The sequence below is a fragment of the Peromyscus leucopus genome, chromosome 6, assembly GCF_004664715.2.
Source record: "Peromyscus leucopus breed LL Stock chromosome 6, UCI_PerLeu_2.1, whole genome shotgun sequence".
In the NCBI taxonomy this organism is placed as follows: domain Eukaryota; kingdom Metazoa; phylum Chordata; class Mammalia; order Rodentia; family Cricetidae; genus Peromyscus; species Peromyscus leucopus.
The window spans coordinates 69,097,630-69,125,416 of record NC_051068.1 but is presented as its reverse complement, the minus strand read 5'-3'; the positions used below and the strand labels follow the sequence as shown (position 1 = coordinate 69,125,416).

Here is a 27,787-nt window from a genome sequence, read left to right as displayed (position 1 = left end):
CTCCCGCCCACCGGGCTGGGGACCCCGGCTCCAGGTTCCCGCGGTGGCTGCCCCGCCCCTTGCGGGAAGCAGACCAATAGGAGGAAGGGTGAGGCGGGGCGGTGGGTGACGGCCAATGGGGGCGGAGCTCCTGGGGAGTAACAGGTTGGTGGGCGGGGGGAGGGAGGGGGAGGGAGCTCAGAGCTCGGAGGGGCCGGGCTGCGGCCGCGCGTGCAGCGCGGGGCTGACGGAGCGCGAGCCCCTGCGGGGTGTGCGAGCCCGAGAGCGCCGAGCCCGACCCCGGTGAGTGAGCCCGCGGGGAGCGAGGACACCTGCGAGGTGGGTGGGCCCTCCGGAGCATGCCGGAGGGGCGGGGTGGCGGCATCAGATGCCCTCCTCCTGGGCACAGGTGCTGAGTTTAGGAGGAGGGGCGGTCAGAGTGCGGTGGCCGAACGGAGGGCTGGTCCCCTACTCCACGGTCCGAAGCGAGTGACTGGGTAAGGTGCCAGGTGTGGGGCACCTAAGGGTAAGGTTATTCCCAGGGCATGCCTTTGTTTCGGCGCCGCCGATCTCTGGAGGTCAGGCGCCAGCCCTTGGGGCAGAATTTCTCTTGGAGACCAGCGTGGGGGCGGGGGAGGGTTCGTCGTATCGGAGCCAAGGGAAGTGCCGCCATAGGTTCAGAGACGGAGGTGGAGATATCCGCAGGTGCTGGTCAGCTCCTGCTGGCCTCCGACACCCTCCTGCTGGCTTTGGAAGTGCTCTGAAATGTGGGGTCGTTCTCTCGCCGTTTGCCCACAGGTGAAGCGGTTGCCAGTCAGACACTAAGACTACGAGAGCACCCCCATCTCTTTGCTAGGTGTGAGATTATTTAAGGCTGTTTCCGTCTTTCTTTTCATGCCAGGGAGAATTTTTCCTTCTTCCTCTAGAAAGAAGCGTGTGTGTTCTCTAAGAGAGGGGCACCAAGAACATGAAATCTCTGGACCCCCCCCAAAAAAAATGGCTAAAAATGTTTGCTTTTTCGGGAGTGTGGGACCGTGGATTGATAGTGGGTTTCATGTAGTCCCTGCTGGCCTTGAACTTGCTGTACAGCGGAGGCTGACCTTGAACTGATTGTCTGCCTGCCTCCAGCTCTCAATGCTGGGGTTACAGGCATGTGTCACCACGCCCACCTAGAAATTGTCTTCCTTCCTGGGGCTGTTGCTAAACCTTTCCTCCCAACAAATATATATATATATATATATATATATAAGAGATTTTCTTAGTTCTAGGTTGGGGGACACTGGTGAGATTTGGGGGTGCAGCTCATTTCCTTGAGGCCACAGAATCCTCTTGATTCCCTGAAGCCCTAGCAGGCATCCCTGACTCATGACCTGTGATAACTCACTGTCTGCACTAGTGGTGCATACACATAGGCAGAACTCCCCAGGAGACCAAAGGACCAGGGGAATGACATCTCCAGATTCCCAGGCCACGTGAGAGGGCTACGCGGAGCCCCAGACAACTTCTGAGGTGAATTTCCTTGCCTTAGGCAGCAGTGGAAGCAGAGTCAACCTTGCTTGGCCCCTTTGATGCTCTGTCTGAGGACACTTGCTGTAATTGGGGAATAATTAGCAACCGCTGTGTGTGTAGACAGGCTGCCTACACGTTCCAGGGCACCTTTCCTTTCATCCCGGGGATTCGGGAGTTGGGGTCTGGCTCTGGGAGACCGCAGATGCAGAGATTTGCCTGATTCTAAGAGGATTCTGGCTTCCTGTGGTTCCCAGGCGAGCCTGCCTGCCTTTACCCTTGTGGGAGGAGAGGGGGGAGGGCTGCTTCTCCTTGTGCCTGGGAGGGGAGGACCAAGCGGCTGGGAGTTGAGGAAGGTAGGTGTAAGGCCAGGAATGCAACTTTGGGAACTTGAGAGGGAGTGGTGGAGGGAGACAAAGCGTCCTGTCTCACACTGGCCTGTCACCAAGTCCTTTGTGATCTGTAACCCCTGCCGCCTCCCTCTCCACCTTCCGCCTCTCCCTCCAGTGCCCGAGCCCCGGCATGTAGGCTGGACAGAGCTTCCACTCTTGGTCTTGTCCCTGTGCCTTTGGCGGGGAACCTCTCTCTTGTCTGCTTTGCAAGCTTCCAGAGTCACCTCCCCAGCCTCCCTTCCCTCTGCCTGCAAACCAGTCCAGCCTGTTTGCAAGGGCCCAGTTCTTCATTGTTTTGTTTTGTTTTTTTTTACCCCCACTGGCCAAGCAACTCTAGCTTGGCTCTCAGGTTTCTGCTTTTGAGTGGACCTAGTCTAGAGTCCACTTGGGGGGTTGGTTCTGTGTGGGGCTGCAAGGAGCCTTCTTACCGAATGCTAAGGCCACGGAGCTTCCTTTCCTATTTGGACCATTTTGCTGCTTTTGTGTCACCGCTGGGGTGGCTCTAATTGACGGTCTCCTAGTTCTTCCTCTTTCCGAAAGCTCCAGTTATTCAGCACCCAGCCTACTGCCTGGCCCTGTGTACATCAGCCCTTCCTCCACACACCCGAAACCACCCCACCCCCACTTCCTGCCAGAAGTCCAGGGACCCTGTCACTCCTAGTTGGAAGCCAGATGCGAATGGCTGGGCCAGAGGTGATGGAATTGGGGCAGGGCAGGCTAATGAGTAACCCAGGGAGAAGTGGCTGTCTGGTGCAGGTGTACCGTGCCTTCGCCCTGGGTTCAGGCAGGAATGGCAGAGGCAGACAGATGGCGCTGAATTAACTTCTGCCCTGGTCCTTTCCCAGAGTACAGTTGGGGAGAAATGCCCTGGGCATGTGCCAGGGGAGGGAAAAGAGGGTCAGGCAGCTGGTGAGAGCACGGCCCTGGACTTGATGTCATGGTCACTGTTTACCTGCCTAGGGCTTATGCAAGGCCTTGGCGCTGCCCTGCTCCCTGGGCCCCACCCCACTGTCCTCTGTAACTGAAGGCGGGTAGGTTTCGGGTTTTCCGTGTTGAATCATTTAGTGCTCTGTTTTCTGACCCACCCTAAAGATCTCTCATCCCTGGCCCCTGACCCACATGTCCTGGAGCTGATAGTGATCGAGGAGGGGGAGTGTCTTTGGAACCTAGGGGAACACTGGATAGCACCCCTGCTTGGTCTGGCACTCTGGGCCCAGGGGCTGGGCACTTCGCTGTGCCTACAGGGGAGCTCCTTGACCTGATCTGGGTGATCTGCAGATAGACTGACAGGGCAGAACCTCATCATAAATAAATCATGTGACTTCTGAGAGCTGGCAGTTTAGGTACACCCGATTGTAAGTAAGATCAGGACTGTGTGGGGCAGAGAGTCCAGACCAGGAAGCCGTCTTGTTACTAAGGCACAAAGAATGCTATGAGATCCATGGGCATATCTTTCTGCTGCTGGGAGAGCCTGCTGTGGTTCCAGTCTCCATGGGCCACGCAGAGGGTAGCTGAGAGTCTTGGTCTTTGCCCTGGAGGAGCTTATTGTCTAGTGGAAGAGACAGGAACTAATCTCTTCAGTAGATGTATGGAGGTAAACTGAGGTAAACCTGCTGGGAGTCTATGTAAATGATGAAGCTCTGCAAGAAACTATCTGCTTTTCCCAGTGAGAGAAGCCCGACTTCGCCTCTTCTGTTTCTTTTAGATGCCTACCAAAGCTTGGGCATGCTTCCCCGTACACACGGGGCTTTCTCCTTCCCTCTGAAGCCCCTCTGCCATGCAGCTGCCTGTCTGTCATGTGTTGGGTGCTGACCTCCATTACCAAAACTGCCTGCTTTCTTAAAGGCGTGGCTTTCTCTTTCCCCACTTCTGGCAGCTTCTTTCCATTTCCCTCCTCCTGACAACTGCTGAGATCGACGGTTTGTCTGCCCTATTGTTTGTCTCTCAAGCTCTAATAAAATTGTTTTTAAGCTTTCTGCTGGGTCCATTTATAAATTCTTGTACTAATGAAACTTAAGACCCCAAAGAAGGAACCTCAATGTCCTCAGCAACAATCCTTAGCTACTTAGTAAGTTCAGTCAGGGCCAGCCTGGGCTACATAGACCCTGTCTCAAAAAAAAAAAATTACACATTATAAAATTATTGCATGTGAAGAAAGAAGGGAAGCAGTTTGTTTATTAAGCTTTTTTTTTTTTTTTAAAGATTTATTTATTTATTATGTATACAGAGGAGGGCGCCAGATCTCATTACAGATGGTTGTGAGCCACCATGTTGTTGCTGGGAATTGAACTCAGGACCTCTGGAAGAGCAGTCGGTGCTCTTAACCTCTGAGCCATCTCTCCAGCCCTTATTAAGCCTTTTTATTGAGGCAAAGTCTCACTATGCAACTGCATCTGATCCTGAACTCATGGCAATCCTCCTGCCTCAGCCCCACAAGTGCTGACTCTAGAGCAGTGGTTCTCAACCTTCTTAATGCTGCAACCCTTTAATACAGTTCCTCATGTTGTGGTGACCCCAACAATAAAAGCATTTTCATTGCTACTTTATAACTAATTTTGCTGCTGTTATGAAACATAATGTAAGTATCAGTGTTTTCCCATGGTCTTAGGTGACCCCTGTGAAAGGATCCTTTTGACTCCAAAGAGATCGCCACCCACCACTGCTCTGGCGCCTTTTCTTTTTCTTGAGTAATTTGGAGAGCTTCTCTCCACTGCCCTCACAAACTTAAAAATTTTGTTAGAAGTGTGGGCTGTGTCATGGAGGAGGTACACAGTCCCAGGACCCCCAAAGTGAATCATTCCCAATAAAGCGCTTCCTTCTCCAGTTGGGAAGGTCTGGGAATGCTAAGAATGCCCTCAGTGTTCATTTCTCCTCCAAACCTTTTCCCACCTGGATTCTGCCCCTCTTGCCCATCCCCTCCTGCCCATTCCCTCCCTTCAGTTGCCCTGGTTTTCTGGCTTCCTAGACCTTCTACTATCTCTGAGAGGGCCCTTGCCAAGTTTCCTTGGCCCGGAGCCCCACAGGGAGGTTGAATTGGGTATGATTGTTTTTCTGTCTGGCACACCTGAGGTTCCTCCCTCCAGCTCGGTGCTGGGCTCCAGTAGAGGCCAGCGAGGAAGGCATTTGTTGTTTAATTTGCTTGGAACAAAACCTCCCTCCCAAGTTCCAGGAGCCAGAGCACACCTGGAACACATTCCATTTACTGACTCCAAGCTTGGGCAATGTGGACCAGGAAGTTGGCCTGTGGATGGCCCTGGCTCTCTCCCACAGCCTGCCTATTCTGGGTCCTTGGACTAGCACACTAAAGCCCGTATTTAAAGGGCGGGAGCTGAGGCTGTGTTGGTAGAGTGTGCTTGCCTAGCAACTCTGAGTCCCATCCCAGCACTGCATAAAACCAAGCCCAGGGGCTCACCTTCGTAATACCAGCACTCACAAGTGGAAAGAGAAGGATCAGGATTGAAGGTCATCTTCAGCTGCATAATGGGTGTGAGGCCAGCTTTGGGCTATAGAAGACATTGTCTCAAAAAAAAAAAAAAATCATAATTCAGTCCTCCCTCCCCCTCGTCCTTTTCTCTCTCGGTGCTGGATTGAACCAGATCTTGCACAAGTTAGACAAATGCTATACCACTGAGTCACAACCCAGCTCGAAGTCCTTTCTCAAGTAGGCAGTACGTCTACATGGTATCAGGGTCAGAAGGGACAGAAAGCCACCCGGTGGAAAGCCCAGAGAGTACAACTCTTCTGTCTGTCTCGCCCTCAGTACCTTCAGAGACATCGCTGTTGTCTCAGTACCAGTTTAAGTGACTTCCCAGAAATGGGATGCCACATTTTGTGACCTATATATTTTAGCAAACTGCAGTAGGAGGCTTCTTTTTTCAAAGGAGTGGAGGAATCCGATTGGCAGGTTTGAGGAGCTGCCTTTACATGGGAGAGGCTATCTGTGTTGTATGTGAAGATCAGTAGACATCTCCAAAGTCTTTATAAGCCACACTCCCCAGGATTGCATCAAAGGAAATGAATTATTTTGAGTCTGTGGACCTCAAAGTATATTCTCTATTTTATTTTGATTTTTTTTTCTTCCTATGTTGGAAGGACCTTGTACATACTAGCAAGCTGTCTACTCACGAACTACCTCCCTAGCCTTTTCAGAGTGTGCTATCTGGACCAGGAGTATTAGCCTCACCCGGGAGAAGTTGCTGAGGAATTCAAATTCTCAGTCTAGCTCCAAGACTAATAACTCAGAAACTGGGGGTAGACGCCCATATACTACATTTCTGCTGCTCAGATTAAAAATATGAGAACCGTTTTCTATAGAAGGACCTGGCAAGGCAGTCAACTTCCTTAAAGCTGGGTTTCTGCTTCCGGCTCCTCAGCTAAAACTGTTTTCTTTATCTTCTAGGACCCCTCCTACATGTGGAGCAGGCACACATGATGGCTGACCCGCGGGGCCCGGTAGACCATGGCATCCAAATTCGCTTTATCACAGAGCCAGAGGGTGCTGCCGAGGTGGGCACCCTTCGCCGCGGTGGGAGACGCCCCGCTAAGGATGCCCGAGCCAGTACCTACGGGGTTGCCGTGCGCGTGCAGGGCATTGCTGGACAGCCCTTTGTGGTCCTTAACAGTGGAGAGAAAGGGAGCGACTCCTTTGGGGTCCAAATCAAGGGGACCAGCAACCGGGGGTCCCCAGGAGCACTGAGCTCCGACTCAGAGCCCCCTGAGAACCCCTACTCTCAAGTCCAGGGGTTTCCTGCCCCTTCTCAGGGCAGCACATCTGATGAGGAGCCCCGGGACCACTGGAATGGAAAACTGCTCCGCTCCCAGTCGCAAGCCTCTCTGACAGGGCTTGCTTCTGTGGGTCCCAGCAACAGGAGCGCCAGCTTGTTGGAGCTAGCCCCTCAAAAGACTCCCCCGGTTAACACCATCGACACCGCGCCCTTGTCTTCCGTGGACTCTCTCATCAACAAGTTTGATAGTCAAACCGGGGGCCAGGTCCGGGGCCGGACTGGCCGCCGCACGCGGACGCTTCCCCACGAGCAGCGCAAGCGGAGCCAGAGTCTGGACAGCCGGCTCTCCCGGGAGAACCGCGAGGATCGGGAGCGCCCGCCCCCCAGCCACTGGACCCCCGGTACAAAGTATGACGACCACGTGGACAGCTCAAAGCAGCCGTCTCAGAGCCAGAGCTCTCTCAGCAGCTTTAGCCGTTCCCGGCAGACGCAAGACTGGGTCCTTCAGAGTTTTGAGGAACCACGGGAGAAAGCACAGGATCCCACCATGGCGCAGGTCAGATGTCATCCCCCCCCTACTGCCAACCCTGGCTTTGCATCAGCCCACGGAATCCTTTACTAATTCAGATAACATGGGGCAGAAAGTCTGCCTTTTGATCTACATCTTATCCACTAAGTACCCACGTACACAACATACTTTCGTGGGTAAAAGTCTCAGGAAAATGGACGTGAGCATGGAGAGGTAGCCATTCTTCGGTCATCAGCAAATACTAGTTTGCTAGGTCTAGCACCTTTTGTAATGCATCCTTGGAGGGTAGGGGAAGCTCCCCTGAGAGTCTTGCTGGAAGTCCATGCTTTCTCCTTTTTTACTCCGGGATGTGACTTACGTGGGGAGACTCACTTATGTGCATTCTGGAACTCTATGTGCGTTCATAAATTCTAGTACGTCTGTTGGTGTTAATGACAAACTGCTTGTGGCACAGCTCACAGCTGGTGATTGAGGAAAGTCTGATTGGCAGCAGTAGTGCAGACGTCTCCTGCTTGCACATTTTTGGGGCTGTGCCTCAGGCCTGAGTAGTGTTGTTCGTTGTGCTGAGAGACTTCATCTCTCAGCTGCTGCCTGTGTTCCATTTGAACCACATAGGCACCCTGGCCTGATCGTCCCTCCCTTCCCCTCTTCTTCCTTTCTTTTTGTTTCTTCATTTTTCCTCCAGTTCAAATCAACTCCAGACCTCCTCCGAGACCAGCGGGAGGCAGCTCCACCAGGCAGTGTGGACCATATGAAGGCTACCATCTATGGCATCCTAAGGGAGGGGTGAGTGGGGTCCACCCAGTAGTGGAAGCATACACCTCCTTTCTTGTCCCTCTGGCTTCCCTTCCAATCTCTTTCCTGGTCTCTCCTCCCCTCCGTTCATCCTTGTTTCCATCCTTCTATCTTCCAGAAGCCCAGAAAGTGAAGCCTCTGTGAAGAGGAAAGTTAGTTTGGTGTTGGAGCAGATACAGCCTCTGGGGGTAAGTGACCTTCTTGGGGTCAGGTCCAGGACCTCGAGGGCCACCGGGATCTGGATGTGGACTTACCTCCCACCCCATTGGTTCCCCCATACTCTGGCAGATGGTTTCTCCTGCTTCTACCAAGGCCCTGGCAGGGCAGGGTGAGCTTACCCGAAAAGTGGAGGAGCTCCAGAAGAAGTTGGATGAAGAGGTGAAGGTAAGGCAGGTTAGAGGTATAGGAGGGTGAAGGACCACGGGGAAGATGAATACCCTGGAGATGAGCTAGGCTGGCTCTGTGTGTGTGTGTGTGTGTGTGTGTGTGTGTGTGTGTGTGTGTGTGTGTGTTGTCTTCCTGAGTGTGAGTATCCTTGGCCGGCCTTGAACTCACAGAGATCGTCCTCCCTCTGCTGGGTTCAAAGGTGTGCACCACCCTGCCCAGCTGGCCTGGCTCTTCTGAGTCAGTGCTGTCTGTATTGAGTGAGACAAGAAGTGAGTGTCCTCGTCCCAGCCAGGCCTTAAAGGGTGGAGCACAGCACAGATCTACTTCCTTTTCCTTCTCCCTAGGAGTCTATGTCCTGGGTCTGCTATTGACTGCTTATAGAGAGCTTGAGAACTAGCTTTTGTCTTCCGCCCGGGGTGTAGCTCAGTTGATAGACTGCTCACTTTGCATGCACAGAGTGTCCTGGGTTCAATCCTTCGTACTGAATACAACCAGTTGTGGTGGTGCTTGCCAGTACAGCCTCAGGAAGTAGAGGCAGGAGGATCAGGAATTCAAGGTCTTCTCTGGACCTATTATTTGTCAGGTTTGAAGATGGACTGGGCCACACAAAACCATGTCCCCCAAAAAGAAAAGAAAATTACTTACATTCTGTGTGTCTCAAGTCTTTTCCTCATCATAATTATGATGGTAATGATAATAATGTCATGTGTCGAGTGTGATTTTTATGGCAGATACGACCCTGGGCAATACATGATCGTGACTGTGGCAGTGCAAAGTGTGCCGAAGGCTCTTTTCTGAGGAGAGGTTAAGGGAATTGCCTGTGGCAGTAGGTCGCAGAGATGGATGAAAGGAGGCAGCCACTCTTCCTCTGAAACTTCAGACACTTTGTTACTCTTCTTTCTGGGGTTGGAAGGACAGGGTCTCAGAAGGACTGGCCCTGAACTCACTGTGTTAACCCTGAACTTCTAATCCTTGCCTCCACCTCCCGGATTTGGGGTTATAAATGTCAATCACCATGCCCAGTTAATGCCTTGCTGGGGATGGAACCTAGGGCTTTGTATATGCTAGGCAGGTCCTCTGACCACACCCCCAGCCCCAGCCCTTTATAAATGCGCCTTCCTCCTTTACAGTATTGCCCTGTACATCGTTGGAGTAGCTCGGGTTGGTTTGCAATCCCCTTGTTAGGGAGATTTCGATGCAGGTTAATGGTTGTGTGGAATCAAACTTAATGGGTTCCAACCTTGATTCTAGTAATTGCTGGCTGTGTAACTAATCTTAGTTAAGTTCTTCAAGTATTCAAATCCTGTTTCCTTAATACTAAGTGAAGATAATAATAGACTCTTTATTTATTTGTTGCAAAACAGATTACTCTAAAACTTAACAGCCTAAAACAAGCGTTTCTTAGTGTCTGAGGACTGAGAATCAGGGATCAGCATGCTGAGTAATTCTGACTCATGGCTGTTATTACTAGAACACTTAGGAGTCTCAAGTAGGTTTGGTAGATTTTCTTTTTTAATTTTTTTAAATTACACTCATGATATTCATTAATTATACTCATGATATTAATTACATTTGTTGTATTCATTGATTACATTCACAGTATTCATTCAATAATTATATTTATGATATTCATTAATTACATTAATTGTATTGATATTACATTTATGATATTATGTCCTGATACTACTGTCCATTTGTGGGGCTTTTCCATCACACAAAACAGAGATTCTGTACTTAGGAAATCATTGCTCTATATTCCTTTCTTCTCCATCTTGAGATAACGTCTAATCTGTCTTTATATATTTGTATATTCTATATATTTCATGTAATACAATTCTATAGTATTTGTCCTTTTTTGAATGTAAAAACATTGTATATACAACTGCAGGAGAAGTAATACACAGATAGCTTGAACATAGAAACAGGTTATAATTCAAAAGTCCAGGGTTCTTTTTTATTTATTTATTTATTTATTTATTTATTTATTTATTTATTTATTTATTTTTTTTGTTTTTCGAGACAGGTTTCTCTGCGTAGTTTTGAGCTTTCTGGAGCTCACTTGTAGTCAGCTGGCTCGAATCACAGTGATCACTGGCTCTGCTCCGAGTGCTGGATTAAAGCATGCCACACGCCCCAGGGTTCTTTTAAACAGTAAAATTTTTTCTCTGTACCTGAATTATACATTTAATTTTTTTTTTTTTTTAGACAAGATTTCACTCTGTAGCCTAAACTGCCTGGAACTTACTGTGTAGTTCAGGCTAGCCTTGAACTTGTGATCCTCCTGCTTCTGCCTCCGTAGTGTTACGATTACAGGCATGTGCTACCATGTGGACTATAGTGGATCTTTCTACAAGCTTTTCTTGTTCTTCATGTCTTTCTCAGAAGCGGCAGAAGCTAGAGCCATCCAGGGTTGGGCTAGAGAGGCAGCTGGAGGAGAAGACGGAAGAGTGTAACCGACTGCAGGAGCTGCTGGAGAGGAGGAAGGGGGATGCCCAGCAGAGCGCCAAGGAGTGAGTGCAGCTGACGGGGGACGGGGGGCACATGGGTCAGGGACCTGGACTGGGCATAGAGGTCGATCTTCCCAGCTTTGAAGGAGGCAGAGGGGAATCTGGAGATGCTAAAGCGGTTGGGACCGTTTTCTATTTCCCTTTCTGCGGTAATGGTGATAGTGTGTGATCTGGAGATGGACTACCTGGGTGTGCCTGTCTGAGGTTCTTAATTTGCAAAATGGCTCTAAAAATATGAGCTACCTTACAGGATTATGGTGAGGATTTGCTCACTGATTTAGCAGATATCTTCTGCCTGTGAATGATGTTGTTTATGCGACAGGCTCTGATGTGGGCTCCTGAGGTACGTCAGTGAGCCATACAGGTAGGGCCCTCCTCTCCAGAATCTTAGCTCCCAGAGACAGGGAACAGAGAGTAAACAAGTAGAGGATGTGGGTAAATTCACTTGAGAAGGTGGTGAGTACCACGGACTGAAACAGACGGAGAGGGCTAGCTCATTGAGGAACAGGTCACAGTTTTAATTGAAGTAGTTGGGTATAAATGTTCATTTAAGATTTGAATGGGGGAGCCGGGCAGTTGTGGCATTCACCTTTAATCCCAACACATGGGAGACAGAGGCAGTCAGATCTCCTGAGTTCAAGGCCAGCCAGGTCTACAGAGTGAGTCCCAGGACAGTCAGGGATACAGAGAATTCCTGTCTCAAAAAACAAACAAACAAACAAAAGCGAGTGAGAGAGAGATTTGAACAGGGGTCTGGAGATGGCTCACCTGGTGAAGGTGTGCTTACCACAGAACCTGAGGACCTGAATTTCATCCCTGGGACACACAAGTTGGAAAGGGAGAAATGACCCCTGTTAGGGCTCATGAGAAGTCCCATAAAGACTACCAGACACCTATGCAATCAACAAGAGCGTTTAATTCTCAAGAGCAAAAATTCCAGCATGCAGGGGTCCAACCCTCTGACACAGTGGTTAATGGCGACCCCGAGAGAAGCCCTCAGGGTCCTTTGAAGCACCGCGAGGGGAACTCCAGCTGCGGTTCAGTGTGCTTTGAAGTGATTGGGTAAAGACCCTTATTGATACGGGAGTCATTTTATGATTAGCTCGTGTGTCTGGTCGGCAACTGTAGCTGTGTTGTCGGGGGTCTGTTTGCTGTGTCAGGGGTCTGTTTGACTGAAAATAGCAAGAGCAATTCCTGCTTGTGGTTGGGCAGGACCCTGATTGGCTACCAGACTGGATGTACTTCCTGAGGATCTGATTGAAGCCAGACATGAGTCAACATAGGATGGTGGGATAATATGGGACAGAGGTTTTAGCAAACTGGACCCTGGAAACAAACAAACAAACAAACAAACAAACAAACAAACAAACGGGCCTGTTACGGTCAGTGCTGTTATAAGAGGAGATGGCTGCTTCAACTCCTGCAAGTCGTCCTCTGACTGCCACACAGATATCTCCTTCGTGTGTGTGTGTGTGTGTGTGTGTGTGTGTGTGTGTGTGTGTGTGTAATAAAGGAAAAAGGAAGATTCAAGTAGGAGCATGGTGTAGTTTATTGTTGAAATGCCCAATTTGGCAAGGCCCTTCTATCCCTAGCACAGAAAAAACAAATGTGCAAAAAATGGAGATTTAAAGGAAGGTTAAATGAATCCGTGTATGGTAAGCCTGTAACTGCCTACCATAGTATCCAGTAATGCTATCTATTGTTAGGCTTCAGAACATGAAGCTCCTCCTCGGCCAGGAAGAAGGATTACGGCATGGGCTGGAGACCCAGGTGAAGGAGCTACAGATCAAGCTGAAACAGGGCCAGAGTCCTGAGCCTGCAAAGGAGATTCTCCTAAAGGTAGGAAAAGGACTGTATTATAGTCTAGCCTCGGTGCCCTGCAGCATCCTCAGGTCTGCTCATCCACTGTTTCCGGGAAGTATGGAAAGCAGGTAGGTTCTCACCGTGTTCTTCAGTGTGCTTTCAGGCAGACCCAAAGTAGTGTGAGGCTAGAGACTGGGATGACCGTTCTTTATAGGCAGTTTAGAGGGCAACAAGCACCTAATACTATACTAATACAAAGCATCAACACATTTTTCTTTTGGAGGTGGGACTTCACTACGTTGTCCATTCTGGCCTCCAGTGTGTGATTCTTCTGCTTTAGCCTTCTAATTACTGGGGTTATAAGCATATGCCACCCTGCCAAGCTCTCAATTAGTATTTTTGGCTAAATAGATGAGTTTTTTAATAGACATAATGAGTCCTAATGTGGTCACCCCCAAGCTTCCACTTTCTCTTTCTCCAGGACTTGTTAGAGACCCGGGAACTTCTGGAAGAGGTCTTAGAGGGAAAACAGCGAGTGGAGGAGCAGCTGAGGCTGAGGGAACGGGAGCTGACAGCCCTGAAGGGGGCCCTGAAAGAGGAGGTGGCCTCCCATGACCAGGAAGTGGAGCATGTCCGGCTGCAATACCAGAGAGACACGGAGCAGCTTCGCCGGAGCATGCAAGATGTGACCCAGGCACGTGACAAGAACTGGAGCTGGGAGAAGAGGACCTGCCAGGGAACGGGGCTGCCTTATTACTGTGTTTTGGGAGTTTTCATGGTGGCAACAGGAACCTTCCCTAAAGGTCACCTGTGAGATGTAGTGGGAACCTTGGTTAGGAAACCTCTCAGAGCAGAGGGAGGAGTTACAGGCTAGAAGTACCATGAGGATGTGTGGGCGAACTCCACGGGGGAAATCGTGGAGGGGCTTCCTGCAGATTACAGAGAGAAGGACTGTAGCTTCCTAGCATCACACTACCAGGCTGTCAGTGTGTCACTGATATGGTGCTCTCTGGGCTTCACCTTCCTCTTCTGCCTTAAAGTGAGCTTTGCCCTCCGGGCCTCCTGGTGCTCATTTTCTCCTTCCTTAGGACCATGCTGCAGTGGAAGCTGAGAGGCAGAAGATGTCTTCCCTGGTACGGGAGCTGCAAAGGGAGCTAGAGGAGACCTCAGAGGAGACAGGGCATTGGCAGAACATGTTCCAGAAAAACAAGGAGGAGCTGAGAGCCACCAAGCAGGAGTAAGACCCTCCTGCCTTTCGCAGGGGTGTTTAACCTGACTCTTATACCCCACTGCCTTATACCCTACTGCCTTTCCCTCGAGTGGTGCTCTCGTGTCTCATGCGGTGCTCTCGTGCGGTGCTCCCACATGCTCTTTCCGAAGCTGCTGTTCTCCAGATCCACTCCTTGAGAGTGCGTGTCTGTGGCAGTGGCCTGCAGAGGGCTGGCTGTTCCCATTGTCCTGTGACTCTCCCCTGTGTGGGAAGTCTGACCTTGGTCTTTTATCCTTTGTTTATAACCTTGCTGAGCTCAGACTTCTGCAGCTGCGGATGGAGAAGGAGGAGATGGAAGAGGAACTGGGGGAGAAGATGGAGGTCTTACAGAGGGACTTAGAGCAGGCCCGAGCCGGTGCAAGAGATACTCACCAGGTTGAGGAGCTCAAAAAGGTACTTGGCGCCTGGGGTGCGGACCGCAGGTCAGGATGACTTCTGCCTCACTGATGCACCTCTGCCCGGGCTAGTTGGTCTGTCTCCAGGAGTGTGGTTTTCAGGCTCCGTCCTAGCAGCTCAGGTGTGGCTTTCCAGCTCTGCAGGACAGGTCTCCTCGTAGGTTATTGAGTTTCCTAATGAAAAGCTGTCAACAGCCAGGTTGGGATACTGCTGGCTGCCTCCCTGGACGACATCATAGGCAGCTAAATACACATGGGTTTGTAAAACCCCAGGGTCATTTTTGCAGGTTCAGAACCTTAATTTGGTTCTGAAAAACTGCTATTTCAGGGAGAAGTTCATTAACTACATGTTGAAACAAACGTTTTGTTAGAATGCCTGTTTATTAATTTACATTGAGAAATATAATCCCTGGACTGCAATGCCGGTATCAGCTTGGCTGTCTGACCTACTTACAAAAACAAATTGTAATCTGAAGGCTATTTGGAAAGCACAGAGTCTGGACATGGTGCTTAAGGGGCCCAGTGTTTGATGTGCATCTCCCCAGTATCCCAGGCCACAATCTTGCTGGCAGGGTGCCGACATAACACTCCAAGATTTCTGCTTTGATCTTTTTTTTTTTTTAAAGTCAATCCTTTTCTCATTATACATGGATGATGGTTTATAAATGAGTCATGAGAAAGTCATAAAAATTGAAATAAACACAGTTTCTTACTCTTGGTGTTGTAGTTTATGAAGGATAAGAAAGAGTGTGGCTAATAGGCCAGGCGGTGGTGGCGCACACCTTTAATCCCCAGCACTCGGGAGGCAAAGACAGGTGGATCTCTGAGTTTGAGGCCAGCCTGGGCCACAAAGGGAGTTTTAGGACAGCCAGGGCTACACAGAGAAATTCTGTCTTGAACCCATCCCCCACCCCTAAAAAAAAATGTAGCTAATAGGCTGCGTATGATGGTGCATGCCTTTAATCTTAGCGCTTGGGAGGCAGAGACAGGCCTGGTCTATGTAATGAGTTTCAGGACAGCCAGGGCTATGACTGTCTCAAATCTCCCCCGAAAAGAGAATCCCCCTCTCCAAAACAAAACAAAAACAAACAAAAAAGAAAACAGCTGTTTATTTTTGGATGACATAAACTATGTTGTATTATGAAGTTACAAATACCAAGGGGAGTCTGAAACCTATTGATGTATAGTTGACCTGGCCAACCTGAGCATTCTCCACACAGTATCGTTTATTACTAATCCTCAGATAGGAGGTGTATTTTACCAAGTATTTAAACAAAATATAGATGAGGGAAGAGTAGGGAAGCAGACTCACCAAGTCCAACTCAGACCAGACAGTGGCCCTGTTTCATTTTCTCTGTAAAGAGTTTTGTTGGTATCTGCATTACAGAGTCACTGCATGTTCAGCCTTATTAGCTATTTCTAAATTTTAAATGTGCCTAATAACTAAGGAGAGCCATAATTAATATTTTAATTGCCCTTTAAAAGAAATTTAAGATGCATTAGTATTTATTGTTTTGCAGTTTTTTATTTTTTTAGACTGTCAGCCTTGTTTTAGTCATGCGTTCATCCCTTTGTCCTCCACATGGTTTCTAATAGTGTTATAGTTTATGTACTATAAAATTCCTCTATTCATTTATTTTTAGTTTTTTTTGAGACCAGGTCTCACTATGTAGACCAGGCTGGTCTTGAACTCACAGAGATCTGCCTTTCTTCGTGCTGGGATTAATGGACCACCACGCTTGGCCCAAAATTTCTCCTTTTAGAACAGACAGTTCAGTGGTTTTTAGTATATTTATTGTATTACAAAGCCATCACCATTATCTAGTTACAGAATATTTTAATCTCCCCAAAAAAGCATCCCATGCTCCTTAGTGGCCATTCTCTCCATGCCCTGACAACGATTTCTCTCCAGATTTTCATAAGCCGAACATTTCATATCATTGGAATCCTATAATACGTGCCTTTTGATTTCTGGCTTTTTTCATCGGGTATAATGCTTTCAAAATTCACATTTATGAACAAATTTTTGTGAGAACTGTCAGTTTTCATGGGCATGTCACTAAGAATAGGATTTGTCCTGTGGTTGCTTAGTCTGCGTTCAGCTTTTTGGGAATCTGCCCGATTGCTCCCTAAAGCGGCCTCATTATTTATGTTCCTTTCCACGATGCATGCGAGAGTCTTACTTCCTCCGCATGCTGGAACCTTGTTATAGCCGCCGTCCCCCCTGTTTCCTTTCCCTTCCCAGGAGCTGCGACGCACCCAGGCGGATTTGAAAGAGCTGCAGGCAGAGCGGCAGAGCCGGGAGGTGGCGGGGCGACAGAGGGACCAGGAGTTAGAGAAGCAGCTGGCGGTGCTGAGGGCTGAGGCTGAGCGAGGCCGAGACCTGGAACAGCAGAACCTCCAGCTACAAAAGACCCTGCAGCAACTGCGGCAGGACTGTGAAGAGGCTTCCAAGGCAAGGGGAGTGGGCCCAGGGTTCAGGAGGTGGAGGCTGAGGGGTCAGGAGGGCTGAGAAGCCAGAGAGCCTGCCAAGTTCCCTATGATGGGTATGTACTGAGCAGTTCTGGAGGCTCGTGTGTGTGTGGAATAGCAGGGCGGCGCTTCTATGCAGGGGTAGGGTTATCGGAAGACCCTTGCCTGGGGTCACACCTCCACGCCTGGCTCCTGGGAGCCAGGTGGGCACTTGGGTGGCCCATTTTCCTGGATATGCCATGTTTACCGCGCTGAGCCTCACGGTCTGAGCCGATTCTCCCAACTGTCCGCAGGCTAAGCTGGCATCAGAGGCAGAGGCCATGGTGCTGGGGCAGCGTCGGGCAACAGTGGAAACCACGCTTCGGGAAACCCAGGAGGAGAACGACGAATTCCGAAGGCGCATCCTGGGTCTGGAGCAGCAGTTGAAGGAGGCCCGCGGCCTGGCGGAGGGTGGGGAAGCGGTGGAGGCTCGGCTTCGGGACAAAGTGCATCGGCTGGAGGTAAGCGCTCCTGTCCGCCTGGTGGGCCGCCCTGCCCTTCTGCCCTCCAGCCCTGGCGACACTCGCTCTCTCGGTGCTCAGACATTGTTTGAGTGTGCCTGCTGCACGGTGTCCCCCCCGCCCCCCAGGTCCCCCCAGTATCGGCCTTCCGTTTGACTGCCAGCATGGGCTGCTGCTGCTCCTTTGCCCTCACCCTATCTGTTTCAAAGTTTGCTTTGGTATTTTTGTCTCCTACCGCCCACCCTTTGCTTGCTCTGTGCTTTGATTCTGGCTAGTTCCTCTGAGCCTGTTTGCGCTGCCTACTTAACTCTTTGTTGTTGTGTTGAGGCAGGGTCTCTCACTATACAACCCCACCGGGCCTGGAACTCCCTATGTAGACCAGGCTGGCCTCGAACTCACAGAGGTCTGCCTGCTTTCTCCTCACAAGTTCTGGGGTTGGAGGCATGGGCCATCACAACCAGCACTACCTTTTCCATCAGTAACGCCCCCACTCTTCCAGCATCATCTACCCACCTCCAGTGCCTTCAGCCCAAGTGTTGCCTTTTCTCAGCCCAACCTTCCCCCTCTGCCTCTTCCCAGGTAGAGAAACAGCAGCTGGCCGAGGCTCTGAACGCCGCCCAGGAGGAGGAGGGGAGCCTGGCGGCAGCCAAGCGGGCTCTGGAGGTCCGGCTGGATGAGGCCCAGCGGGGGCTGGCCCGCCTCGGGCAGGAACAGCAGGCGCTGAACCGGGCTCTGGAGGAAGAGGGCAGGCAGCGGGAGGCCCTGCGGAGGAGCAAGGCCGAGCTGGAGGAGCAGAAGCGGTTGCTGAACAAGACTGTGGACCGGCTCAACAAAGAGGTACCTAGGTTGTGTGGACTCCTACGGAAGAGCTGAGAGCCCTGCAGAAACTGACCCTGAAGTGCGTCAGGATGTGTGACGTTCGGTTTCCTCAAGACAGGATTGGGCCAAATCTTCCTTTTTGAGAAAAGGCTGCTGCTTCTGCTGCTGCCTCCTCCTCCTCCTTATTATTATTATTATTATTATTATTATTATTATATCTTGTTTTATGTTTTTGAGACAGGGTCTTTCTATGTAACCCTGGTTGTCCTAGAGGTCACTATGTAGACCAGGCTGGCCTTGAACCCACAGAGATCCATCTGCTTCTGTCTCTCAAGTGCAGGGATTAAGGGTGTTGGCCATCATGCTTGGCCCTTGTTATTATTTTTAAATCATGTCTATGTATCTGTGTCTGGGGTGGTGGTGGTTATATGTGTGCATATGAGTGCAGTACCCAAGGAGGTCAGAAGAGGGCGTCAGGTCTCCTGGAGCTAGGGTTACAGGCAGTTTTGGGTTGCCCAGTACGGGTGCCAGAAACTGAACTCAGGTCCTCTGTGAGAGCAGTATGTACTTTAACCACTGAGCCGGTTCTCCAGCCCTTCCTTCCTGTTTTTTTCAGGAGACAAATCTCATGTAGCTAAAACTAGCATTGACCTCTATAGGTCAGTGCTACCGTGCCCAGCTCGAGTGTGAAATCCTGCTTATGGCAGTAGTTTTGTCCTGGGGTCTTCGTTCTTGGAGTTTGCTTTAGAAGTCTAGAAGACCTAGACATAAGAATCCTCATTAGTAAAGGTTTAAATTGTGGGGATAGGAGGAAACATGGGAGATAAGGAAATTAAATTACATCTGCTGGTAAGGTTCTTCCCCTGATCTTATTTTACAAAACAAGGCCAACTACTAACAATGTCAACTTAGAAAATAAAATATTTTATTTTCTCTGAAATGGTAGTCGAGGGTTTGTCATAGTTCAGTTGGCAGATTTTCTTTATATCTTATAACCATGTCACCTCGAGTTTGCAGAAGTATGGTCATTGAAGGTTTACTTAGTGCCAACCACTGTTATAAGTACTTTAATTAACATAATCAATATCAACTCACCAATGTAAGTACTATTATTATACCATCTTTTTTTTTTTTTTTTTTTTTTTTTTTTTTTTTGGTTTTTCGAGACAGGGTTTCTCTGTGTAGCTTTGCGCCTTTCCTGGATCTCCCTCTGTAGACCAGGCTGGCCTCGAACTCACAGAGATCCACCTGCCTCTGCCTACCGAGTGCTGGGATTAAAGGTGTGCGCTACCACCACCTGACTTTATTATCCCATCTTATAGATGGGAAAATGAGACCAGAGATGGTAATAAGTAAGCGATAGAACTATGGTCCATGCAGACATTTGAATATAACTACTAGCCATACTAGGGATCTAGACAGGAAAGCCGGAGAGGCCTGCTTGCCAGAAAGGAGGCTCTTGGGAGACTTCTGGGAGCTGGGGCTAGAGAAGGGACAGAACATGGTTTGGAGGTGCAGTGCTGGAAGAACGTGTGTCTCTGCATTTTAGCTGGAGCAGATTGGGGATGACTCCAAGCTAGCTCTGCAGCAGCTCCAGTCCCAGATGGAAGATTACAAGGAAAAGGCCCGAAGGGAAGTAGCGGATGCCCAGCGCCAGGCCAAGGACTGGGCCAGTGAGGCCGAAAAGAATTCGGGGGGCCTGAGCCGGCTTCAGGATGAGGTAGGCGCCTAAATGACAGGATAGTGTTCTTTGGTTTGAAGGTCATTGCCTCCTTACTGAACCCGTGGGCTGGAGTGCTGGGGCCCAGACTTAGGTATAAAAGAGGGTGCTATTCTCATTGTGACAACAAAGAGGGGATGCATCGTCTACACAGCAGGGGCTTTCAAACTCTGCTGCACATTAGAGTCACCTGGGAAGGTGGTTTTTTTTTTTTTTGAGACAGGGTTTCTCTGTGTAGTTTTGGTACCTGTCCTGGATCTCACTCTGTCGCCCAGGCTGGCCTCAAACTCACAGAGATCTGATTGCCTCTGTCTTCTGAGTGCTGGGATTAAAGGTGTGTGCCACCACTACTTGGCCATGATTTTTAAAAATCCTAATGCTTCAACATCACTTCATATTACCTAGATCATAATTTGGGACCTAGGATTGGTAGATATTTTTTGTTTGTTGTTTTTTGTTTTGAGATAGGGTGTCACTTATCGCTAGCCTTAAATTCAGAGATCTCTTTATCTCTTCCTCCTGAGTGCTAAAGGATTTAAGGCATGCACTACCATGTCTGACAGGTTTGGTAGTTTTAAAACCTCTTTAAATAGGCACCGTGGTGCCTGCTCCCCAGTAAAACTCTCAAGTGATTCCTATTTGTGTAGAGACTTTTTTTTTTTTTTTTTTTTTTTTTAAGGATTTATTTATTACGTATACAGCATGTTTGTCTGCAGGCCAGAAGAGGGCGCCAGATCTCATTACAGATGGTTGTGAACCACCATGTGGTTGCTGGGAATTGAACTCAGGACCTTTGGAAGGGCAGTCAGTGCTCTTAACCACTGAGCCATCTCTCCAGCCCCTTGTGTAGAGACTTTTAAGGCGATAAAGAAAGTGAACTAAAAGCTGTTCTCCTGTCACCACGAGCTGGCCCTTTTAGGCAAGTGCTCGGCCACCAAGCTGTGGTCCCAGCCTGGCGCTAAAGAGTGTCAGAGGTGAAATAGTTCTTCCCTTGGGTGGACTGCTCCCGCCCTCCACCCCTACATTTCAGCTAGGATGAGCTGTTGTTGTATGTTGTCTTTGGGCCCAGCTGCAAAGGCTGCGGCAGGCCCTGCAGACATCCCAGGCTGAGCGGGACACGGCCCGGCTGGACAAAGAGCTGCTGGCCCAGCGACTGCAGGGGCTGGAACAGGAGGCTGAGAACAAGAAGCGCACCCAGGATGACAAGGCTCGACTACTGAAGAGCCTCGAGGTAAAGGCACGGACAGGCAGGCTGGGGAGAGATGGGGTTCTGGGCCAACTGGCCCAGGGGAGATTTGAGCAGGGAAATATATCTCCCAATATATCCCAAGCCTTTGTCTGTACTAGCAAATAAATTTTGAGAAGCCACAACTGATGGTTTTGCTGGGTTACTATGTTTTTTTTAAGCTACGAACTAAAGGCAGGTGTTGAGAAATTTATAAATGTGAGGTAAAAATTTGGATTTCTGTCATCTTTTGCATTTGGACAGTTGTTAGCACTGAACTTCTTAGACCTGAGTTCTGCGTGTCAGTAGTTGGCTGGAGCTGAGCTTGGCTCTCCTCCCTTAGAGTGAATGGTAGTCTCCAATTTGCTGTACTTGAAAGTAAGAATAATAGTAACAAGTACATAATGCACTGTGGTGTGGCATGTCAGACTCATCTTATCCTGGGATTCTCCCTGTGAGGTAGATGGTCTCATCTCCATTTTACAGATAAGGAGAACTGAGGTACAGAGATCATGGTAGGTCTGATGTGCAGGCCTAGGTGGTTGGCCCGAATCCAGGCTCTTACTTCTGCATGGTACTGCGTGGCTTAAATTTGCCCCACACTCTGGAAATGCTGTTTCTGAGCTTTTCTATCCTGGCCTCTGCTGGGGAACTTGAGTTTCACTTTTAGTTTTTCCGCTAGGGAAATAGTACTTCAAGAAGGAATGGATTCTAGGGTTTGCCTTCCTGGTCAGCAGAGGGCGCTGCCTCCATGGTGGCTTTGAGCATGCCGGAGCAAGAAGAAGGTTTCTGGAATATGCAGGGAAAAAAGTCTGTGGGGCTGAAGTTTTGATGGGGTCCTGCTCTGAGTTTGGCATTTGAGGGCCCAGAATTTGGGACAGAATTGACCTTTTGTCCTTCCGCCTCAGGAGAAAGTCTCACGGCTGGAAGCAGAGTTAGATGAAGAAAAGAACACGGTGGAACTGTTAACAGATCGTGTGAACCGTGGCCGGGACCAGGTGACTCCCCCGAGCCCTCACTGGGCCTGCTCCCCACTGTAACCCCCCAGCTCTCTCAAAGACAGCTTTGCGCTCCTGTCTTTCAAAACCTAGACGGTTCAGGCAAGGCAGTCTGCTTCAGGTTCTCACCTGCTTTGGAAAGGGTAGACAGATTTCCTTCGGTGGAAGGAGGAAGCACAGGCTGTGCTGACTTACTTTACTCTTCCAATTCAGAAGGGCTGGTTGTGAGATTTTGTGAGCGTTCTTTCAAATGGCTCCTCCCACTTGAATAGCTATAATTTCTTCTTTTAACCTGGCAACCAATCATATCACTTTTTTTTTTTTTTTGTTTGTTTGTTTTTTGAGACAGGGTCTCTCTATGTAGTTCTGGCTGGTCTTAGAACATGCTATATAGAGCAGGCTGGCCTCAAACTCACAGAGATCTGCTTGCCTCTGCCTCTCAAGTGCTGGGAGGCATGCCCACCTCCAAACATCACTTTAATCTATAGTATTCCACTGTTCCCCCTCCCATAAAACTCCTATCAGTTATCATAATGCAAACTGCTATCAGTCCAATTTCAAAAGTCCCTGTAGTCTTCCAGTTCTGATATTGTCCAAAAGTTCAAAATCTGTTCTGAGACTCAAAGCAGTCTTTTAATTGTAAGCTCCACACTCACATCCAGCATCCAGGGCTCATGGTGACATCATCTGGCTCTACTGCTCTTGGGCAGTCCTTCCCCCTTCAGCTTTGCTACCTGGAGCACACACAGCCTGTCTCCTCTCTCCTCAGCTCCTCTTGGTGCCTGCCTGCATCTTTCCACTGCAAAGGTCCTACATTCCCAGTGCCTTAGACATCTTAGGTTCTCCAATGAAATTTAGGCTCCACTTTCACAGATTATGTGGTAGCCTTCTGGGACCCCTTGCAAGAAACTGATTTTCGGGGATACAATCTAACATAGTGAGGAAGGGATGATGACAGGTAGCTTCATGGCAGTGGGAATGTGTGATGGCTTTCTCACATCTAGCTAGGCCATTGAGAGTGGAATGCTGGTAATTCTAGGATGAGAGTACTTAGTTGCCCGAGAATTTGGGGGACTAGTGGTTCAGAGAATGTCTTCCAGGGGTCTGCTTCTGTTGATTCACTTGCTGGTTTAATGTAGTCTTCCACAGGGCTAATTCTTCTCACCCATCCCTAATAGATGGATCAGCTGAGGACAGAGCTTATGCAGGAGAGGTCTGCTCGGCAGGACTTGGAGTGTGACAAAATCTCCTTGGAGAGACAGGTGAAAAGGAGTTTTGGGGATAGACTCCGGGCCAGAAAGAGGACCACCTAGATAGAGTGCTAACCGTGGATTCTTTCCACCTCTCAGAACAAGGACTTGAAGACCCGGTTGGCCAGCTCAGAAGGCTTCCAGAAACCCAGTGCCAGCTTCTCTCAGCTTGAGTCCCAGAATCAACTGTTACAAGAGCGGCTGCAAGCTGAAGAGAGGTGATGGGAACCTGTCATTCACCCCTCTCCCTCCCTTTCTTCCTCTGGGCTTTTCTCCTCTGGGTCTCCCTTCATCTTCTACCTCATGTCTGGCCAACCTGGCCTCGTCTTCAGGGAGTCCCCCTGGCTTCTCATGGAGGGCAGAGTGGTGGAAATTCTGGGATTGGAATGGCCCCTGGTTCTTTGGAACTTCCCTGGATCCTCCCCATCTACCGGTAAGGCTCATGACAGAAAAGACCCCCTTTTCCTGCTCCCTCTTAGAGAGAAGACAGTTCTGCAGTCCACCAATCGAAAACTAGAACGGAGAGTTAAAGAACTGTCTATCCAGATTGATGATGAGCGGCAGCATGTCAACGACCAGAAAGACCAGGTGAGGACAAGGCACCCTGTGGACAGGCAGCTGTGGGACAAGTATATGTTATGTGTTCTCTTGAAGGCCAGAGGAGGCCACCATCCCCCCATGTCTTCCACACTTAGAATTTGCTTGTGTGGACAGAGATTAGCTTGCGACATCTAGCCTAGACTAGTTATAGCCTCTGCATTGAGTCTGCTAATTTCTCTTAAGTGTTATATGCACATTAACTCATCGAATTCCCAGTAACCTTTGTGTTGTGCTTGTGTGTAGGGTGTATATGTGTATGCACGTGCACAAATGTGCATATGTGTGTGGAGGCCGGAGGACAGCTTTGGGTGTTACTCATCCAGCACCATCCAGCTTTTTTTTTTTTTTTTTTTTTTTTTGGACAAGGTCTCTCACTGGCCTGGCACTTGCTAGGGTGCCCTAGGGAGATTGCGTGGCAAGCACTTTATTGGCTGATCTATCTCCTCAGCTCCCTAACCTCCTCTCAACAAGTCCCTGAGGCTGGAGGATTTATTCAAGGTCACAACATTTTGGCATGGGGGGAAATGGGGGGCAATTGCCCCTTGTCAGAGTCATTGCAGGGGAGGTCCCAGCCCTGGGGAGTAACTGCTTTTCTGATGTGGGGACACCCTATCCTGCTTAGCTGAGCCTGAGGGTGAAGGCTTTGAAGCGGCAGGTGGATGAAGCAGAGGAGGAAATCGAGCGGCTGGACAGCCTGAGGAAGAAGGCACAGCGGGAGCTGGAGGAACAGCATGAGGTCAATGAACAGCTCCAGGCTCGGATCAAATCCTTGGAAAAGGATGCTTGGTATGGCCGCCTTTCTGCCCCTCCCTCTGCACCGTGCTCATGGGGGGAAGGGAAGGGGCTCCCCCAAGCTGGATAAGGAGAATCACGTAGTCCCTTATCCCTGCCTACAAGGTAGTATGGTTAGTTGTCAGTATCTTAGCTTCCATCCTTCACTTTATCTCCCTAGATCCCTGACTAGTAGGGGACCATGTGAATAGCTTTAGGTCTTAGAAGAATCACTTCCTTAGCATGGAGGGGTGATGGTCTCAGTCTGTTCCTTTTCTCTCCGACTCAGGCGAAAAGCTTCCCGCTCGGCTGCCGAGGCAGCCCTCAAACAAGAGGGGCTGAGCTCTGACGAGGAATTTGACGGTGTCTACGACCCCTCATCCATTGCGTCACTGCTTACAGAGAGCAACCTGCAGACCAGCTCCTGTTAGTTAGCGCATGCTCTGCGAAGGACCACAGACAGGCTTGAAGCCTGTCTCAGCCAGCCCTGCTCTGCTTTGGTCTGTCCTGCCTGCCTGAGAGTCTTTTTATTCCCATGGGTGACCAGATTCAGACTGAAGACAGGGAGGGGTCAGAGCGACGGTGATAAACACATTAGCAGTGAGCTGGTGGGTGGGCTTGTCCTCGTCACTGGAAGAGTGGGTAGGCCTGCTGAGCCCTTCCTGACGGTGCTGACCTCTCCATCATCTATCTCCCTTACAGTGGGACTAATGGTCGACATACACCTGAGTGGGACTGCAAAGGACGGGAAGGGATGGATATTGCCATGTATATAAAGCTTTATTTCTTTAATATTTAACCATATGTCTCAGGGAAATACCCAATGTTCTGCTCCCTGGATCCCTTTTTTCCTCCCACTCTGGAGCAAGGGAGGGAACATTATGGGTATGGACATGCGGGCGTGGCTCTACCCACTTTTCAGATTCTTCTTTTTGCACAGTCATGGGCCCACGAGTAGTCCCTAGCATCTCTTCAGTTGCAATATTTTTGTTTTCTCCCAGCACGGGGTCCAGGGCGCCTCCTGCCTTTCCATCTTGACCATCCCTGCCCACTGCTCTACTCTCAGTGCCTTAGCAGTGTGAGATGAGGATGCTGTTCTTGCCTTTCATAAACCTGCACATTCATACCTCTCCAAAGACCAGCCTTTCCTCATGGGGGGCCTCAGCCTGTCCTCCTTCCCCAGTGACTGGGCAGGAGAGCTACAGGCTACTCTGCCAACCAGCCCCTGGGAGAAGAAGGGCCTCAACAGGCCTTGTAAGGTGGTGGACTGTTCCGCTCAGGGTTTCCGTCTTCCTTCTCGCCCTCTCTGACTGGATGCTGCCATGAGGTGGTTATACCTGGGGACCATGAGGACTGTTTATTCAGGTTCTAAAAGCAAACATCTAGTCCCTGTGGCCTCCTTGTGGCTTCGCGATATGCCCAGCCTCGATGGGAACCAACAGATCCCTGCTTTCTCAGGAAGTGGGCCCTGATTCAGAGCTTTGCCTGGGTTTAGAAGCTGACTCTCAGTAGAGATGGGAAGGGGCAATGGAGAATGTAATCCTCCTTTGAGTTTTGGGGCGTGCCAAGCTCTGGTGGGTGAAGGTAATAGGGATGGTTCACCTCTTATTTCCAAAGTAAGTTCTGTTCTCATCAATCACTTGTAATTTCATGAATTAAAAATAAAGATATTCTGCAAATCAGTTATTTTCTCCTAATCCAATCCAGCTTTGGTTTATTTTAAATTAAATATTAAAATGGCATATCTATATTGGAATTTATTTCTGTCTTTATTTTACTGGCTAATTTGAGGGTCTACTCTAAAGTTGTTGTTTTGTTTTGTTTTTAACATTTTTTGTGTGTGTGTGTGTGTGTATGAATGCTACACTTGCGGAGGTCAGAGAACAAATCTGAGAGTCCTTGCTTTCCACAATATGGGTCCTGGGGATTGAACTCAAGTTGTCAGGCTTGGCAGCAGGCACCTTTACCTGCTAAGCAGCCCTTATTATTAAATAAAGTGAGGCTTTAGCTCATTTTTAGAGGTCTCCTAATTGACCAGGATCTAGGAAACATGGACTACTTACAGTAGAACCATTCTTTCCTAACAACCTCTGGGAATAGCAAGGAATGCTGCATTAGTTACGTTTCTGTTGCTGTGATAAATCACTATGACCAAGGCAACCTAGAAAAGAAGTGTTTATTTGGACTTAAAGTTCCAGAAGGATAAGAGTCTATCACCATCATGGTGGGGAGGTGCAGGCAGGCAGAAAGTTAAAAGCTGACGTCTCACACCACAAGCAGGAAAGCAGAGAGCAAGCTGGGAATGGTGGGAATCTTTGAACTGTCAAAGCCTGCCCCATTGATAAAAACTTCCAGCAAGACTCAAACTCCCAAACTGCTTACAACTGGGAGCCAAGTGTTCAAATGGCAGCCGATGGGGGACTTTCTCACCAAACCACAAGTGCGGTCTTGAGGGATAGAAGAGACTAGAACTAGGTTTTTCTTCTCTCCTGGGTTATTGATATCCCCAGCTTTTATCTTCCATGTATAGAGCTTTGCATCTATTTCTAAACTGGCAAGTGACTCAGTCCAACTCCAAAACGAATTGCTCGCTGTAGTAGTACCGCCTACTCAGGCTGGTCAGCCCTTACAAACACTGCCTGTGGTTCAGTGGACCTACCAGAGTTCAGCGCCCAAGATCCCAGCCTAGGCTTAAGAAGCAAATGCCATTGGTGCAGTGGAGAGTCATCTTTTCTCTATGGCGCAAATTCCTTTTAAGGCAATGTGTCCCGCCTCTCCCCACCATATAAGGGTAGCTTCTGCAAAAGAAGCCCCACCCAGAGCTTAGCTAGCTTTGACTTGGTCTGGGCGGCTTGCCAGGGAAAAGCACCTGCCAGACTGGCTTAGACTAGTCTTAGTGAGCTGGCCCTTGGTCCCTGCCTTTTTACCACAGAGGAAAGATTTACTCAATTCTAAAAACCCTACAGGCTGGTTTACGTTTAAGGGAGAGGAGAGACCATAGAAGCATGTGCCGGCCCCAACTGACTTTTTACAGAGGACCAGACAGATTCTTTCCCTGCACCGACCCTGGAGAACTGAAAGACAAGACTAATGAGGAATGCTGAGATAGACACTACCACGTCGTATCCCAAATAAAACTCTTCAG

General features: G+C 49.3%; 1 protein-coding gene across 2 annotated transcripts; it reads left to right on the top strand.

Moving 5' to 3' along the window:
• Nucleotides 1-174: 174 nt before the first annotated feature.
• Cgn (cingulin) lies at nt 175-26,395 on the top strand. Of its 2 annotated transcripts, none has more exons than XM_028857440.2 (21): nt 175-282; nt 6,277-7,157; nt 7,816-7,916; nt 8,044-8,113; nt 8,214-8,309; nt 10,695-10,822; nt 12,526-12,658; nt 13,104-13,316; nt 13,711-13,859; nt 14,153-14,285; nt 16,533-16,742; nt 17,053-17,259; nt 17,839-18,096; nt 19,628-19,798; nt 20,868-21,029; nt 21,932-22,021; nt 23,200-23,283; nt 23,371-23,489; nt 23,751-23,859; nt 24,494-24,657; nt 24,932-26,395. In XM_028857440.2, exons 2-21 carry the CDS (start codon nt 6,306-6,308, stop codon nt 25,071-25,073), a joined length of 3,591 nt encoding a protein of 1,196 aa, XP_028713273.1. In that variant the 5' UTR covers nt 175-282; nt 6,277-6,305; the 3' UTR covers nt 25,074-26,395. The 2 variants fall into 2 exon arrangements, with proteins under 2 accessions (XP_028713273.1, XP_037062762.1); XM_037206867.1 differs by lacking the exon at nt 175-282 and adding an exon at nt 393-476.
• The last annotated feature ends 1,392 nt before the right edge of the window (nt 26,396-27,787 follow it).